This window comes from Eriocheir sinensis, chromosome 16, assembly GCF_024679095.1.
Source record: "Eriocheir sinensis breed Jianghai 21 chromosome 16, ASM2467909v1, whole genome shotgun sequence".
Classification (NCBI taxonomy): domain Eukaryota; kingdom Metazoa; phylum Arthropoda; class Malacostraca; order Decapoda; family Varunidae; genus Eriocheir; species Eriocheir sinensis.
In genome coordinates this window covers 14,772,448-14,789,901 of record NC_066524.1, presented here as the reverse complement: position 1 = coordinate 14,789,901, position 17,454 = coordinate 14,772,448, and the positions used below count along the sequence as shown (strand labels likewise).

Genomic DNA, 17,454 nt, shown 5'->3' with positions numbered 1-17,454 from the left:
GTAGTTTTCTCATGGAGGTCTGTAGTTTTTAATGGACTAACCTAGCTCCCTACCAAATAACCAAATTATCTCCTCACTAAATAAATAACCTTACCCTTCAAACTCAACTTAACCCCCTACGACGCAAGGAGTTAATTATTACGTCCGGCCTAAGTAATAATCAACCTGTTCCTCCTGTCATATTAGTGTGCTGGGCCTCAGAAGTTTAATTATGAACAATCCAACTTCGCTATACTAATAAACTAATAGGTGAACTAACCGCACCTAATCCGCCACCATTCTGGGCAAAAAGGGTGAAGGGGGGGGTTGGAGGGGGGAGGAGGAGGGCATACATGGTGGTGGTGATGGGGAGATTGGGGAGAAGATGAGGGAGATGGTGATATGGCAACGTTGAAATGAAGAGTAACGGTTGGACAAAGGATTGGGATTGGAGTAGGGATTGGTTGGGGTAGGAATGTGGGTCGGGGTGAGTAACGGTTGAACAAAGGATTGGGATTGATGAGTAGGGATTGGTTGGGGTGGGAACGTGGGTCGGAGTGAGTAACAGTTGAACAAAGGATTGGGATTGATGAGTAGGGATTGGTTGGGGTAGGAACGTGGGTCGAGGTGAGTAACGGTTGGACGAAGTAGGATTGGGATTGGTTGGGGTGGGAACGTGAGTTGGGGTGAGCTTGTATAGTCGGTACACGAGAGCTGGCATGTCTAAGGTTGATATTGTCAGATGCTCCCGCCCCTCACACCAACTATTTTCAAAGGCCATAAAGGAGGTTAATCGATTTCTAATGAGTGTTCTTTTAGGTTCACGGTACAGAAGAAGGCTCAGACTACCACCAGGGTCATAAAAGTACCCCTGGGAATGCCCTAAACTCCCACGAAAGACTAGTAAATTACGTGTTCTTGGGCGCAGAAATGTTTAAAAATATGGCCCTAATTCTTCAGGGGTGGACTCGTGGACTTCGTATCCTTGCTTAGGTGAGGTGGTAGCATAGAGCGATAGTAGGCTATGTCACGGTAGGTTAGATGTAGTAAACAACAGCAAATGAGCGACTCAGAGACCGCCACCTAAGCAATGATGCCAAGTCTATGAGTCCACCCCTGAAGCAGCGTTGCCAGATTGCCTTATTCAGCCTCTTCTTTATACCGACTTCCGATCCAAAAACTCTCCTACACCCAAATAACGAGACTCATTTACAGCTATCATTACAATCGTTAATTCCTGATGTCTTTTGGGGATCGTCAAGTGTCAAAAATTAGTAAACACGATGCTCTAAGTACAACAATCTGGCAACGGTGCCCTGAAGGATTAACCCCGCCAGCTCTCTTGAAACCGACTATAGTGTTATCTGTGAAGGGAAGAGGTTGGACGGAGTAGAATCAGGTTACGTGTAGATGGGAAACAGATGAAGGGTGTGTGCGGGAAATGCAAATAAACTAACCTCCCCACTCCCCCCCACCCCCAAAGGGAAGAGGTTGGACGGAGTAGAATCAGATTACGTGTAGATGGGAAAGAGATGAAGGGTGTGTGCGGGAAATGCAAATAAACTAACCCCAATCGACTCGGTGAACTACCCCCCCCTCCCCCCCCAGTCAGCCACCACTATGGTCAATAAGGTCACACACTCCCACGCCGTTTCGCCACACTGGCCAAGGCGGCACCACGCGTTACCCCCAACAAAGGCACCTAAAAAAAGTAGGGTTGTGAAGGCGTAGATTTTAAGTAAAGTCTTAGGCAGCAAGTAGGACGTGTCTGATATAGAGCGATAACAAACTCTAAGCTCGAATGACGATGAAAAGTTAGTGGTCAAAATAATAATAATGAGGATAGTAATGAGAAGTAGTAATAGTAAAATAGTAACTAATAAAAACAATAATGAAAAAATAGTGATAATGGTAAAATCAACGAAAACAACAACAACAACAACAACAACAACAACAACAACAACAACAGCAACAACGATAGAAATATAATAATAACATCAATGACTTAGCCGAATAATTATTTCTACCTTACCTTTGCGTGGCTGAGGTAACACAGGTGAGGCAGCGGAAGGTCTCAGGTGTCCGTACCGTTAATTACCTTACCTTACCTTTGGTCGTCTGCGGCTTTTTACAGTATCAGTGATTTATTTTTTATATCTTTTGGTCTCCCTTTTATATATTCATTTGGTTTAGGTTTAGTTTGTATACCAGTTTTAAGGTTTTGTTTTAGTTATTAATTAGTTATTTAACCTTTTACATTTATTTACTTTTAGCTTATTTTCTGCAGGTTTTAAATGTCTACAGATTTAAGATTGCTTAAAAGGGAGTATTTGTGTTTTCATTTAGGTTTGTTTTAGGTGTGTTTTGGTTTATTGGGGTTTGTATGTGTGGAGTCGGCTGAGGCAGGTGTGCTCCGGGTGGTGCTGATCCCCGCGCTGGTGTGGTTACTAAGCTTCCTTACTTGGTCAATATCCTTTTTCTTCTTTATCTTTTTACTCTTTAACCATGAACCTATGATCCCTCATACATATTTTAAGTATTTTAAGGTTTATGGTTTTATCTTTAGGGTTTATTGGGTTTAAAGGAGTTAAGGCTTATCGGAGTGTTTATTTTGACATTAGGTTGAATTTCGAGGTTTACAAAAGCGGTGTGGCAACATTATACAAGGCAGCGTTAAGACGTGTGGCGCCGTGAGGCACCGAGGCAGCTTGGCAACCTTCCCAAGGAGCGTCAAGTCTGGCATCACAAACATCGATGGAGGGAAGGTCGAGGCTCTCCCGCCGGTGTGCAGCAGGTGTGGAGGAGAACGGGGAAACTATAGCCTGAAGGTCGGAAAGTGTTTAATGTCACCGTCAAAATGGTCTCAAATGGTCTCTGGCCCATAGGAAATGGCTTCCGTTTTGTCTATCGTCACCAACCAACGTCTCTTACTCTTTCTTTTCCGTCATCGTCACATGTTGGCAAATCGAGTCCCAAGTTTTGTCAGGCCTGGCAAGCGAGGTGTTTTGGGTTGTTGACCTGTGACCTGCACAGGATTGGTCAGGGACGACGCAAAACCTCAAAAGCTTCCAGGTTATCGCCATCAGAAGATTGCCTGGTCAAGGGACGCCGGTTTCGTGAGCCCACCCCGCCCCTGCTTGAGTCCAGCAACCGGGGGCGTGATGGGCTGGCGGGCCGAGGGGCGGGTCACTGCTTGTAGTAAGGGATCTTCGCCTCGAGGTCCTTCCGAGACATCACGGTCCTGAGTTTAAGGCAAGTGAAGGTGGCCACGAGGACTGCCGTGACGAGGAGCAGCGACAGGATCAGCAGACCCATGGTGAAGGTGGTGGCGGGCACGCACACGCTGTCCACCTGAGGCGCCGCGACAGGCTCTGGTCCTGACGCGGTGGGGAAGCTGAAGTCGTTGTCGGCCACTACACGAAACCCTCGAGCCATGGCGATGACGGTCCTCTGTGGTGGCGGCGGCGGCGGCGCTGGGAACGACACGTCGCGCTGAGCTCGTTTCTTAAGGGCCTCCAGGGCTGCGGGGCTCAGACGCGAGCCATAGGGTGGACGTCGGCGACGAGGGGCGTTGGCGGGGCGGTTTTGCCACGCGTGGAAGGCGTGGTTCTCGAGATTGGGGGTTGTGGTGGGCGGGCGGGTGGTGGGGCGGCACTGTGGACGGGGGTCGCTGGGCCCTGAACACGGCTCCTTGACACAGCTCGGGTGGGATGAGTCCCTGGAGCAGCACTGAGGAGACCCCGGCCTGGTGACGCAAGGGTTGGGCCTCCTGGTGGTGGTGGTAGTGGTGGTGGTGGGGGTGGTGGTGGTGCATCTAGGATGTGAAGGATTCCTGGCACAGCACTGAGGTGATCCTGGATTGGCCACGCAAGGATCTGGTCTCCTTGTTGTTGTTGTTGTTGTGGTGGTGGTGGTGGTACACCGAGGATGTGAAGGATTCCTGGCACAGCACTGGAAGGATCCCGGATTAGTGACGCAAGGGTCTGGTCTTTGTGTTGTTGTTGTTGTTGTGCTCGTAGGGGTGGTGGTGCACCGAGGATGTGAAGGATTCCTGGCACAACACTGGAAGGATCCTGGATTAGTCACGCAAGGGTCTGGTCTCTGTGTTGTTGTTGTTGTGCTTGTAGTGGTGGTGGTGCACCGAGGATGTGAAGGATTCCTGGCACAACACTGGAAGGATCCTGGATTGGTCACACAAGGATCTGGTCTCCTTGTTGTTGTTGTGGTGCTTGTTGTGGTGGTGGTGCACCGAGGATGTGAAGGATTCCTGGCACAACACTGGAAGGATCCTGGATTGGTAACACAAGGATCTGGTCTCTGTGTTGTTGTTGTTGTGGTGGTGGTGGTGCACCGAGGATGTGATGGATTTCTGGCACAACACTGGAAGGATCCTGGATTGGTAACACAAGGATCTGGTCTCTGTGTTGTTGTTGTTGTTGTGCTTGTAGTGGTGGTGGTGGTGCACCGAGGATGTGAAGGATTCCTGGCACAACACTGGAAGGATCCTGGATTAGTGACGCAAGGGTCTGGTCTCTGTGTTGTTGTTGTTGTTGTGCTTGTAGTGGTGGTGGTGCACCGAGGATGTGAAGGATTCCTGGCACAACACTGGAAGGATCCTGGATTAGTCACGCAAGGGTCTGGTCTCTGTGTTGTTGTTGTTGTTGTGGTGGTGGTGGTGGTGCACCGAGGATGTGAAGGATTCCTGGCACAACACTGGAAGGATCCTGGATTAGTGACGCAAGGATCTGGTCTCCTTGTGGTGGTAGTGGTGGTGGTTGTGCATCTAGGATGCGAAGGATTTCTTGAGCAACACTGGTAGGATCCAGGGTTGGTGACGCAAGGATCCGGTCTTTGTGTTGTTGTTGTTGTGGTGGTGGTGGTGGTGCACCGAGGATGTGAAGGATTCCTGGCACAACACTGGAAGGATCCAGGATTGGTGACACAAGGGTCTGGTCTCCTTGTTGTTGTGGTGGTGGTGGTGGTTGTGGTGCACCGAGGATGTGAAGGATTCCTGGCACAACAGTTTAAGGATCCAGGATTTGTGACGCATGGGTCTGGTTTCCTTGTGGTGGTGGTGGTGGTGGTTGTACATCTAGGATGTGAAGGGTTCCTTGCGCAACACTGGAATGACCCCGGGCTAGTAACGCAAGGATCTGGCCTCCTTGTGGTGGTGGTGGTGGTGGTGGTGCAAAGCGGATGGGAAGGGTTTCTTGTACAACACTGGAACGATCCTGGACTAGTGGTACAAGGATCCGGTCTTGCTGTTGTTGTTGTTGTGGTGGTGGTGGTGGTGCACCGAGGATGTGAAGGATTTCTGGCACAGCACTGGAATGATCCTGGATTGGTCACACAAGGGTCTGGTCTTTGTGTTGTTGTGGTGGTGGTGCACCGAGGATGTGAAGGATTCCTGGCACAACACTGGAAGGATCCCGGATTAGTGACGCAAGGGTCTGGTCTCCTTGTTGTTGTGGTGGTGGTGGTGGTTGTGGTGCACCGAGGATGTGAAGGATTCCTGGCACAACACTGGAAGGATCCCGGATTAGTGACGCAAGGGTCTGGTCTCCTTGTTGTTGTTGTTGTGCTTGTAGTGGTGGTGGTGCACCGAGGATGTGAAGGATTCCTGGCACAACACTGGAAGGATCCCGGATTGGTAACACAAGGATCTGGTCTCTGTGTTGTTGTTGTTGTGGTGGTGGTGCACCGAGGATGTGAAGGATTCCTGGCACAACACTGGAAGGATCCTGGATTGGTAACACAAGGATCTGGTCTCTGTGTTGTTGTTGTTGTGGTGGTGCACCGAGGATGTGAAGGATTCCTGGCACAACACTGGAAGGATCCTGGATTGGTAACACAAGGATCTGGTCTCCTTGTTGTTGTTGTGGTGGTGGTGGTGGTGGTGGTGCACCGAGGATGTGAAGGATTCCTGGCACAACACTGGAAGGATCCCGGATTAGTGACGCAAGGGTCTGGTCTCCTTGTTGTTGTGGTGCTTGTTGTGGTGGTGGTGCACCGAGGATGTGAAGGATTCCTGGCACAACACTGGAAGGATCCTGGATTGGTAACACAAGGATCTGGTCTCTGTGTTGTTGTTGTTGTGGTGGTGGTGCACCGAGGATGTGAAGGATTCCTGGCACAACACTGGAAGGATCCTGGATTGGTAACACAAGGATCTGGTCTCTGTGTTGTTGTTGTTGTGGTGGTGGTGCACCGAGGATGTGAAGGATTCCTGGCACAACACTGGAAGGATCCTGGATTGGTAACACAAGGATCTGGTCTCTGTGTTGTTGTTGTGGTGGTGGTGGTGCACCGAGGATGTGAAGGATTCCTGGCACAACACTGGAAGGATCCTGGATTAGTGACGCAAGGATCTGGTCTCCTGTGTTGTTGTTGTGGTGGTGGTGGTGCACCGAGGATGTGAAGGATTCCTGGCACAACACTGGAAGGATCCTGGATTGGTAACACAAGGATCTGGTCTCCTTGTTGTTGTTGTGCTCGTAGTGGTTGTGGTGCACCGAGGATGTGAAGGATTCCTGGCACAACACTGGACGGATCCTGGATTAGTGACGCAAGGATCCGGCCTCCTCGTGGTGGTGGTGGTGGTGCACCGAGGATGCGAAGGATTCCTGGCACAACACTGGAAGGATCCTGGATTTGTGACACAAGGATCTGGTCTCTGTGTTGTTGTGGAAGTGGTAGTTGTACATCTAGGATGTAAAGGATTCCTGGCACAACACTGGAAAGATCCAGGATTTGTGACACAAGGATCTGGTCTCTGTGTTGTTGTTGTTGTGGAAGTGGTAGTTGTACATCTAGGATGTGAAGGATTCCTGGCACAGCACTGGAAGGATCCTGGATTTGTGACACAAGGATCTGGTCTCCTTGTGGTGGTGGAAGTTGTTGTTGTACATCTAGGATGTGAAGGGTTCCTTGCGCAACACTGGAAGGATCCCGGGCTAGTAACACAAGGATCCGGCCTCCTTGTGGTGGTGGTGGTGGTGGTTGTACATCTAGGATGTGAAGGATTCCTGGCACAACACTGGAAGGATCCTGGATTTGTGACGCAAGGATCCGGCCTCCTAGTGGTAGTGGTGGTGGTGGTGGTGCACCGAGGATGTGAAGGATTCCTGGCACAGCACTGGGAGGATCCTGGATTTGTGGTGCAAGGATCTGGCTTTCTTGTGGTGGTAGTGGTGGTGGTGGTGGTGGTTGGGCAACTTGAATGTGAAGGGTTTCCACTGCAACACCGGAAGGAACCAGGGGCTGAGATGCAGGGGTTGACAGGTGGAGGGCGCGAGGTTGTCGTGGAGGTAGTGGTGGTGTTGACCAGGCGGGTCGGGTACGCCGGGTTTCGACACACATCGGTACAACCTCCCTTGCATAGCTCCACTTCGCATGTCAAGTAAATCTCCATCTTGTCTGGGAACTTGAAGGCGTATAAAGAGGCGAAGGAAATCAGGTCCGCCCCGGTCTTCCTGGTATCCCGCGTCCGGTAGAAGTAACTCATCAGTTTGGGCTTCAGGAGACATCCCAGGTCGTCACTCAGCTGGATGCGGGTCGTCTTCTCATTTTCAATATCCTGGGAGTCGTAGGCAAAGCAATTCTTCACCAGCATATCGAAATCCATCCCACCATCTTTGGAGTACACCACAACGGACAGCTCCTCGCCGATCTTGACTATGCCGTCCAAGGGGTTGCCGAATGGACCTTTACCGACCTTGATATCCATCCAGCACATTAAGTCGTCCCCGGAGTACCGCACTTCCTTCGCTTGCAGCATGTCCACCGCGAAAGGCTGGAAGGTGATGAGTTTTTCCATGCGGTTCGTCCAGTCGCACGTGATCTTCCTTGCCGTGTCCCAAACCTCCTGCACGAACTCTTCATTCTGGATCATGATCATGTTCTCGTAGCCCGTTGTGCCCTCGATCTCGTTCTCGAAGTCCCGTGTGCCGCACCCGAACATTGGGATGACGAAGGTGTAGGAAGAACGTCCGGAATTTGCAGTGACGTAGCTGGGCGAGGAAATAGCGTGAGCAAGCAACTCCCTCCGTCTTGCCTGCTCTTGGGATTTTTTTTCTCGTCATGGTTTCAATATCACTGCAGAATCTACGTTATCTCACAGTGAAGGGGTTAGCTTGCGGTCACGTGGACTTACCTTCGGTCAAAGGAAGCCCAACGTGGAAAGGACAGTATCAGAAGAATGTCGTATTCATGTCAGCAGTCCAAGTCAGTCAAAACAATGTGTTCGCGAGAATGGTGACTCCCTTTGCGACGCGTGCGATCCCGTAAAGGAGACACACGAGGCGAAATTAGAGGTCGTTACGTATTTGTAAAATGAGTATATGCAGATTACCACTAAACTTACGCTAAGAAAAAGTAAAATAAAAGCAACACGGACAGACCAAAGAAGAATGTGATAACAAAAAAATATATCGTCATTTCAGGTAGGGGGTCGATCGGAGCCTCTACTACTAATGTCGCATAATAAAACAACCTTAAGAGAAAACTGAAGCGGAAGGAAAGAGCGTTTTTACACTGAATTTCGCGAAGATTCATTACCACCAGGGTATCGTCGGCCTAAATACAACCTACTTGTGTTCTAAGCGTCAACAAGGTAACAAGAGGAACATCGAGAAGGCGAATCCAACTCTCTATCGCACCTTTGTCACACTCGAATATTGGAACTTATCGAAACCGTACGATAATAATAATAATAATAATAATCATAAGTTGAGAATGCTTGGAAGTGAAAGTAAACTAATAATAATAATGGTAATAATAATAATAGTAATAACAAAAGGATCGTATAGTGAACGCACCGTATAGCGAATCGTAGTCACGGCAAAGTGTTACGAAAGCCAAGCATTAAATCCATCCTCGACGATGACTACTTTGTGGGCGACGATGGACGTAGGTAGAGATAGATAGAAAGAGAGAGAAATATAGTCAGAGAGATACAGAGAGAGCATAGAAGGGAACACTAATAACGACGCGGATCCTTCTCTCCTTTGTACGAAACCCTCTTAATGTAAAGCACCAGGGCCGTCGTGGAGGAGAAGAGGAGGAGGAGGAGCACCGTCAACATCCCGGCGGCGAAGATAGTCAATGGGAAGCAAACGGAGCCCAGGGGATCGTCATGAAGGGGGTCAATGGACGTCTGCGCCTCGGCCCTTGGGAGGGATGCGTCAGGAAGCGACTCCCCGATAGCAAGAACGGACATGGCGCGGCTCAGACGGATGGGGACCTTTGCTATCAACGGACGCGTTATTTCATCCGCAGACCTTGAGCGACGGGACTTAGTGCTGCTGTCTCGGTCCCCAGGAATCCGTTCCCCAAACACACGGCGCCTCCTGCCATCCCCACGCTGGTAATGGAAGCTGTGGAAGGCATGGTAGCGCGCCTCGCCCTCCCACTCCTTCCCGCTAGGTTCGGGTTTGGCTCCCTCAGCCGAGGAATCAAGCTGCTTGCCCCGGTTTGGCCTCTTTGTGGTGGGTTTGAGGAAGGGCTTGGGAGGGGCCCGGGTAGGAACTGTTGGTGGGTTAGTGCGTGGGGTGGTGGGGGAGGCGGTGGTGATGGTAGCTGGGAAGAGGATTGAGCCTTTTGGGTACTCACCGGGACCCTCAGTTGTAGGTTCTGGGGTAGGGGTGGGCTTGGGGCGGGGAGTAGGACGTGCGGTAGGGCGATAAGTGGGGCGTGCGGTAGGGCGATAAGTGGGGCGTGCAGTGGGCTTAGGCGTGGGGCGAGGGGTGGGTTTGGAAGTGGTAATGATGGTTGGCTTTAGTGTTCCTGGCTTGGGCCTCGGACAGCGAGGGTCCGGGGAGCCGGGGTAGCAAATAGGCCGACTGGTTGTTGGTTTAGGGCAGCGTGGGTCTGTAGAGCCTGGGTAGCATTTGGGAGGGGCGGGGGTGGTGGGCTTGGGGCAGCGTGGGTCTGTAGAGCCTGGGTAGCACTTAGGAGGGGGTTGGGTGGTGGGTTTGGGGCATCGAGGATCAGGGGAGCCTGGGTAACATTTAGGTGGGGGTTCGGTGGTCGGCTTTGGACAGCGTGGATCTGTGGAGCCTGGGAAACATTTTGGTGGGGCGGGGGTTGTGGGTTTGGGGCAGCGTGGGTCTGGGGAACCAGGGTAACAGTTAGGAGCAGGAGTGGTGGGTGGGGGACAGCGTGGGTCTGTGGAACCCGGGACACAACTGAAGGACGGTACTGTTGGGGCGTAGGACTGTTGGGGTGTCGGGGGCTTGGTGACGGGCGCGGCGGGGTGCTGGCAGAGTGGGTCCTGGCTCCCGTCCACACACACATAGGTGGACGGACGGCTCTGTTCTGGGAAGTTAATGAGGCACTCAGGGTCGGGGGATCCCGGGACACATTTAGGGGCGGGGGTGGTGGGGACGGTTGGGGCGGTGGTTTCTGGGGTGGGCTGGGGGCAGCTCGGGTCGGTGGAGCCTGGGAAGCAGGCTGGCTTGGTGGTGTAAATCGGCTCGCCGAACAGCGTGCTGCCGCGACGGATCGGGCCGCGCGTGGTGACGGCGGGAGGGGACGGGGTCGGTACGTAATCGGTCGCGCCGCACTTGTTATCACATTCTCCTTTGCATATCTCCACGTTGCAAGACATGTACACGTCCATGACGTCAGGGAATTTGAAGGCCTGGACTAACGCATACGTAACGATAACCTCGCCTCGGTCGTCCTTCTCCCTGGCGGAATAGAACTCGCTGATTAGCTTGTCCTTGAGCACGCAGCCCTGCTCGTCCGTCAGCTGGATGCGCGGCGTGTCGTAGTCGTTAAAGTCGGGGCTGCCGTAGGCGTAGCAGTCCTTGATGCTCACGTCATACATGCCGTTGTTGTCACGTGCATAGACCAGCAGGGAGAGAGTCTCGCCAATCTTTACCACAGGGTCAATGTCGCTTACGTCAGGCCAGGTCCCCTGCAGCAGGTCCATCCAGCACTCGATTGCCTGGTCACCCTCGAATTGGACCTCCTGGGCATCAAGCATCCCCACGCTGAAGGGGTTGAAGGAGACTGTCTTGATGTAGTTATCCACCCAGTCACACTTAATGGTCCTGGCCACGTCCCACACCTCCTGGATGGCGGCGTCGTTCTGCACGATGATGGTGTTGGTCATGCGGGTGCTCTGGCCGCTCCCGCTGGCGTACTCCGACATGGACGACCCACACTCGCCGCTCGGTATTCTTAGAGTGTAACTTGAGCGATCCGAGCCGGCGGCCACGTACCTGATGCGTATCAGGTCGTGTCATGTCAAGGAGGAGGAAGGAAAGGACCACAAGGACACACGGAATGGACAGGGAGTAAGAAGCGGGACGGTGACTGGTGTTGGACGGAAAGGTGGAATGTGACAGAGATCAGAAGAGTACCAATCGGTGCAGGGATGTTGTGGACAGGCAGGAAGGGCATATCATTGGGATTCATGTTGTTTCGTGTTTTCAAGAACATTCGAGTCTTTTTGGAGGGATGCATGAAAACCAGAACATGAAACTTTGTGGACAGTCAAAATGAAGTGCTGTTTCTGATGAGAAGGAAGGAAAAGGACAAATTGCTCTCTATAACGTGCGCACGGAGAGACACGTGCCAACCATTCCTCATGACAACACAACAACATTCACTCACTCATCGCAGGCACAAGTCTAGGTAAGTTCCCCCGAACATTCTCAGAGAAAACAGGATATCGACCAAGTAACATTGAGAGACGCATTCTGTCTCATTTTGCCTCAGTTTCCGGACAAGACTCCTCATCTACCGACCCAACTTAAGAAGGTTTGGAGCCTCAGCCTTGACTCTCTTTTGTTGGACATGTGTAGAGTTTAAGATAGAGGCGTCATATATATATTATTATTATGATTATTATTATTATGGTTTATAGACACAAGGGGGTAGCTATTTAAAAGAGAGTTTAGACAGGTTTACACAAAAGCTTAGTTTACTACAGAGTTTACAATGGTCTAATTTACAGCTTTATACGGCTTACAGTCTCTCAGGGTTACTTGCTCAGATGGGGTGAAGAGAATTAATACTTTTAGCCCAAAACTACAAAAGCAGAGGAGAAGGTTAGGATAATATATACTGTTCCTCGCTCCTCGACTCCATCTCGTGGCTCAACAGTCTTAGGTTTATTTGACTTAACCTTAAGCCAAATAAGACTCGTTACTTTGATTGGCTTTTGTCTTATTTTATTGAGACAGCCCATTGATTGTTAACTTTGCTGGGCATATTAGTGACTGAATTGACAGTTCACTTATCGTTTATTAATTAGTTAGGTAATCTTAAAGTAATCGTAATTTGTCAAGTTGGAAGAGCAAATTTTAGTGGTGCAAGTTAAATTTCAAGTCAATTAGGAAATCTTCAGTTGAATTTCTTGTCAATTAGAATATGAAGTTAAATTTATAGTCAATTAGAACATCAAGTTTACTTTTAAGTCATCTAGGATATCAAGTTCAATTCATAGTCAATTAGGAATACTTCAGTTAAATTTCAAGTCAATTACGAGAGTTTCAGTTCACTCCGTCTTTTGATGTTGAGTCAGAGACATTGAGTCACGGAGGGGCAGGCGTTTAGGACACCTGCCAGTCCTCCTGTTTGGCGCCAATTGCAGGTGTCTGGATGCACAGGTCAGCAGGTGTGTGGACGCCTAGGGATCCACACACCTGCACGACCACTCATCCAGGTTTAAAGGTCTTGGTTACCTGAACATCGTCATTACACAGGTGCTTGTTTGAGGCACCTGTATAACAAGATGTCCAGTTACCGAACCCACCACCAATTTTTCCATAATCCAGGAAACAGAAAACTTATCATTCAAAGACCAGGTACCCTCTTTATACAATACCTGACCAATCAACTATTCAGGCACTTGGGTTACCTGACACCTGGGTCGTTAAAAATCCAGGTGCACAGTTATCCAAATGCCGGAATAGGTAAACAGTCAGGTACTTATTCTTGGGTAACTAATCAGTTGTTTGACAAGGTATCTGAGTCTCTGTATTTTTGGATAGCTACTGTCTCGCCAAGAAGCCAGGTATATGAGTACTCCTGAACGTGTACCAAGTGTAAGGATATCCTGGTATTGATATCCAAATACATGAAGATACATCGTTCATCGAGTAGCCAGATACCATGGTTTCCAGAGACTTGAACACCCCAAAGTACGGTTTTCTGAGTCTATAAGCAGTCACCTAAACCTTCAGAGAGGCGATTGAGATGAGAAACTTAGGAGGATCAAGTGAAATTAATGTTTTTACCCTTAAATCTGCAAGTACTTTTTGTTTTGTTTATTATGGTGTTTTCTTTTACTTTGATTGAGTTTTCGGGTTACTAATATAAGGAATCTCTAATGATTTATTTTTTACTTTAATTACGAGTTGTTGTTTTTTGATCATCAATGTGAGGAATCTCAAATTGATGTCTGGTTTGATCCTCTACAGTTTTCATCGTAAAGTCAAAACGTTGATGTTAGTAAAAATCCCAAGCATAACCACCACCACCAACATAATTGCCCACCACCATAATCACCACCACCACCACCACACCAATATACATAATTATCACTACCACCACCATCACCACCGCCGCCAGTAAGCAATCACCAGTCACTCATCGACTCTTTCCTCATCTTTTGGACATACACCGTCGCGTGGAGGTTGCCCCCACCACGAGGTACGGACGGCGCTCAATAATAACTCGTGGACAGGTGAATGGACAGGTTAGTTAGTTTGAGTTACCATTGTGTGTAGACGAGTAACACTAGTGGCGTTTTTTTTCCTTCTGTATTTATTTATGTGAAAGAGTAACGGGTTTTTAGTACTTAGCTGAAAGAGTAACAGTATTTTTTTTCTCAATTGAATTATTACGCCATTGACATTTTTAGATCGAGGTAGGAGCATTATTTTTTTTTTAAGGTTTTTTAAGATTAATTTCGAAAGGCTTGGTGTTCTGGTGTATTTTGAGTTGACTTATCATTTAAATTCAACAAGATGACTTTTTTTTTATTTTGAAAGATTGCGTCATTGCTTTCCTTTTTAATTCGACAGGCTTGGTGTTTTGCTGTATTTTGAATTGACTTGTTATTTAAATTCAACAAGTAACATTAATTTTTTTTAAGATTACGTCATTGCTTTCCTTTTTAATTCGAAAGGCTTGGTGTTTTGCTGTATTTTGAATTGACTTGTTATTTAAATTCAACAAGTAACATTATTTTTTTTTTAGAGTTTGCACCATTGGCTTTTTATATTTGAAAGTATAACATTAGACGTTCACAGCAAATTTTTGACGTTTCACAGCAAAGTTTAGACGTTTCACAGCAAATTTTAGACGTTTCACAGCAAATTCAGAATACTCGCCACGCTTTGTCACTTTTATTACCATTAACCACGAGTCGCGATCCAAACATCCACATCAAACACATACAAACCAAACACCACACATTCCAAACATACCACAACAAACACACACAAACCAAACACCACACATTCCAAACATACCACAACAAACACACACAAACACCAACGCTTCCACACCTCCACAAACAGACGCGCCAACACACCGGGTAGCTAAGCGCGGCGTGACACACAAACAGACAAACAAACACAGTATCAGCTTTGAGGGCAGCTTGACAGCGTGTTTGTACTCAGCGTTAGACGAGCGCTGCGTTGGGTCGTCGCGGGTCGTCCAGTTTGGGTTATTGTTTTGGTTATTTTGGGTACAGGTCGCGTCGATGTTTTGGTTATTTTGGGTACAGGTCGCGTCTATGTTTTGGTTATTTTGGGTACAGGTCGCGTCGATGTTTTGGTTATCTTGGGTACAGGTCGCGTCGATGTTTTGGTTATTTTGGGTACAGGTCGCGTCTATGTTTTGGTTATTTTGGGTACAGGTCGCGTCGATGTTTTGGTTATTTTGGGTACAGGTCGCGTCGATGTTCATTTGTCACGCGTCACACCTTTTTCTGTCCATTCACCGTCATTCGTATCTTGTCTTAGTTTGGTTCGTTTTTCGTTCGTCTCGTAATTTTGTTTTTTTAATACATTATGATTAGAAAGGCGTATTATAACCATTCTTTCTTGCTTTCCATCGATTTATTAGGTTGATATTTAAAGGTCATTCGCTATTTTATGATTGCAAAGACGGATTTTTTATAGTCTCACAAATTGTTAGGTGTATGTTAATTAAAGGGTCATTAGAGATACTATTATTACTTCTGTTTCACTATTGAGTCGTTGTTTAGTCCGTGTTCTAGATGTCGCTGATTATCATTATCATTATCATTATTATCATCGTCATTGTCGTTTTCTTTTTATATTCAATTAATTTCTCTTTCGTTTTCTTTTATCGTGTCCACTTTTTCTTTCGAGTTGTGAGTCTTGAGTCGTGAGTCAGGTTACCATAATAGGCATCATCATCATCAGCAGCAGTAGAAGCAGTGGCGTCACATGAGTTAGGCAATTAGTCCTGCTTACCTTCCCGCTACCTTAATTAACTAACTACACAGGTAAGGTAAGCAGGTAAGCATCTTAGTCTAGTCCACCATCATCTATACACATCCTCGGAACACACACATATATACACACGTCACCCAGGAGGGGAAAAGAATCATACAACAGAAAGAAAAAAAGAAGAGTGATTGGGGTTTTAAAATATCAACAAAGAATGAGAGGGAGGAGTATTAAGCAATGTACAGGTATGATACATGGTTAGTTTAGTGGCTTTGTGTGTTTGTGTGTTCATATATGTAGAGGGGAAAGGACAGGTGTGAGGCACTGGCACTGTCTGGGGCGGCACTTAGGCCAGGTGAGTGTCAGGTGGGCGTGTCAGGTGTCAGAGTAATCAACAGGTGTGTGTGCAGGTGTGTGCCGTGCCTCGGGAAGATGGTCCGTTTACAAAAGGAAAAATGAACAGAATAGGAAGTTTACATCTTAAAACTATTACCTGTCTTAAAACTGGATTAATTAATTAGCCTTTACCTGAGTTTAATAATTATTCTAAGAGTATACTTTTAAATACTTTACTAACCCAGCCTTATTATTAAACTACTTTACTCTCTATGGAAAAAAAGTTTATACAATGATTTTAGTTTTAAGTTATCTACTATTTACTTTAGTGTAGTTTATATTTTATTGTCATTAGTATTTATTTGTGATTCTAAGGATACTTTTATAATCATTAAGTTTTAGATTATGACAACAACTTAAAAATAGTTTATAGTTTACCCAACATTGAAAAGGGAAGAGGAGAAATGGAAAGAGTTTGGCTATAAGGGAAGTTAGAGAATAAGAAACAATGAGAAACAAGGGAAGGGGAAGGTTCAGGAGGAAAAGGAGAAACAGAAAAAGTGGAAAGGAAGGAGCTAGCAAGAGATTAGACGGAAAATAATTGAGAGTGGACGAAGGTTAAGGCGAGTGAGAGGAACGAAAATAAATGATAAGAAAAAATAAATGGACGAAGAAACAGAAGAAGGAAAAATAAAAAATACCCAACAATACTAGAAGAAAAAGACGTCTATACAAACAAGGACAAGGATGAAAAAAAAATAGGAAAAGGCAGAGAGATGAATCGAGAAAGGAAAAGAGGAGGAGGACTAAAAGAGAAATACAGGACAAGAAAAAGGAAAACAGAGCTCAGCCAACGATGGAACAGAGGAAGAAAAAACTTTAAAAACAGTGACAGATTAAGAGATAAATCGACAGAAAGGACAAAGAAGGAAAAATAGACTGGGAAAAGGAAAAGACAGATAAGTGAACAATAGAAAAGAGGAAAAGAAGACAGAAAAGGAGAGGAAGAACTATCAAAAGGAGCAAGAACAAAAAAAAAGAGATAGAAAAGAAAAAAATAGAAAAAAAGACGAAAAATGAAAGGAGAAAAAAGGAAAGAATAGACTGGAAAAGGGAAAAGACAGATCAGTGAACAGTAGAAAAGAGGAAAAAAAGGACAGAAAGAGAGAGGAAGAACTAACAAAAGGAGCATGAACAAAAAAAAAAGAACAAGAAAAGAATTAGAAAAAAAAGCCGACGAAGAAACAATGGAAAAAAAGGAACAGAAAGAGAGAATAGAAACTAACAACAGCAAGAACAACAACAAAAAAAAGAACAAGAAAAGAATCAGAAAAAAAAGCCGACGAAAAAACAGGATAAGAAAAGAACAGTAGGACGCCCCAGGAACCCAACCACCTCCGTACTTACCGACAGTTGGGGTTGGAGAAGTGCCCCTTGCTGAAGATGACCCCGTTGAAGGGAAGGTTGAACTGCACGTTGACCGTCATCCCTTCCTTCTCGCACTGCACGTCCAGCCCGGTGATGGTGGGCATGTTGGGCATAACGGGCACCACCTCATTGCTGTAGGAGAGCTGAGCCGCCGCCAGCTGTGAGGGAGAGGAAGGTTAGGTTAGGTTAAGGAGAATGATTGGTTCGCCGTTACAAAAGCAACTATACTACTACTACTACTACTACTACTACTGGTATCTAGAAAGTGTGATAGAGA

At 47.2% G+C, this 17,454-nt stretch overlaps 2 protein-coding genes across 2 annotated transcripts in view; both read right to left on the bottom strand.

The window, feature by feature from the left end:
* Positions 1 to 6,199: 6,199 nt before the first annotated feature.
* LOC126999345 (mucin-2-like) lies at positions 6,200 to 8,272 on the bottom strand. The gene is made up of 2 exons (XM_050861868.1): positions 8,132 to 8,272; positions 6,200 to 7,988 (listed from the first exon to the last, which is right to left on the bottom strand). The coding sequence occupies exon 2, from the start codon at positions 7,937 to 7,939 to the stop codon at positions 6,332 to 6,334; it is 1,608 nt and encodes a 535-aa protein (XP_050717825.1). The 5' UTR covers positions 7,940 to 7,988; positions 8,132 to 8,272; the 3' UTR covers positions 6,200 to 6,331.
* Positions 8,273 to 8,947: 675 nt separating this feature from the next.
* LOC126999342 (cell surface glycoprotein 1-like) overlaps positions 8,948 to 17,454 on the bottom strand; it is an 87,896-nt gene continuing 79,389 nt past the window's right edge. The window contains exons 3-4 of the mRNA XM_050861863.1: positions 17,157 to 17,335; positions 8,948 to 11,204 (exon numbers count right to left, since the gene is read on the bottom strand). Coding sequence (XP_050717820.1) covers positions 8,957 to 11,204; positions 17,157 to 17,335 — 2,427 coding nt within the window. The 3' untranslated portion in view covers positions 8,948 to 8,956. The remainder of the gene's footprint in view (positions 11,205 to 17,156; positions 17,336 to 17,454) is intronic.

Excerpts from the sequence above, each read along its gene's own strand:
- LOC126999345 (XM_050861868.1), bottom strand. The coding sequence starts at position 7,939 with ATGTTCGGGTGCGGCACACGGGACTTCGAGAACGAGATCGAGGGCACA.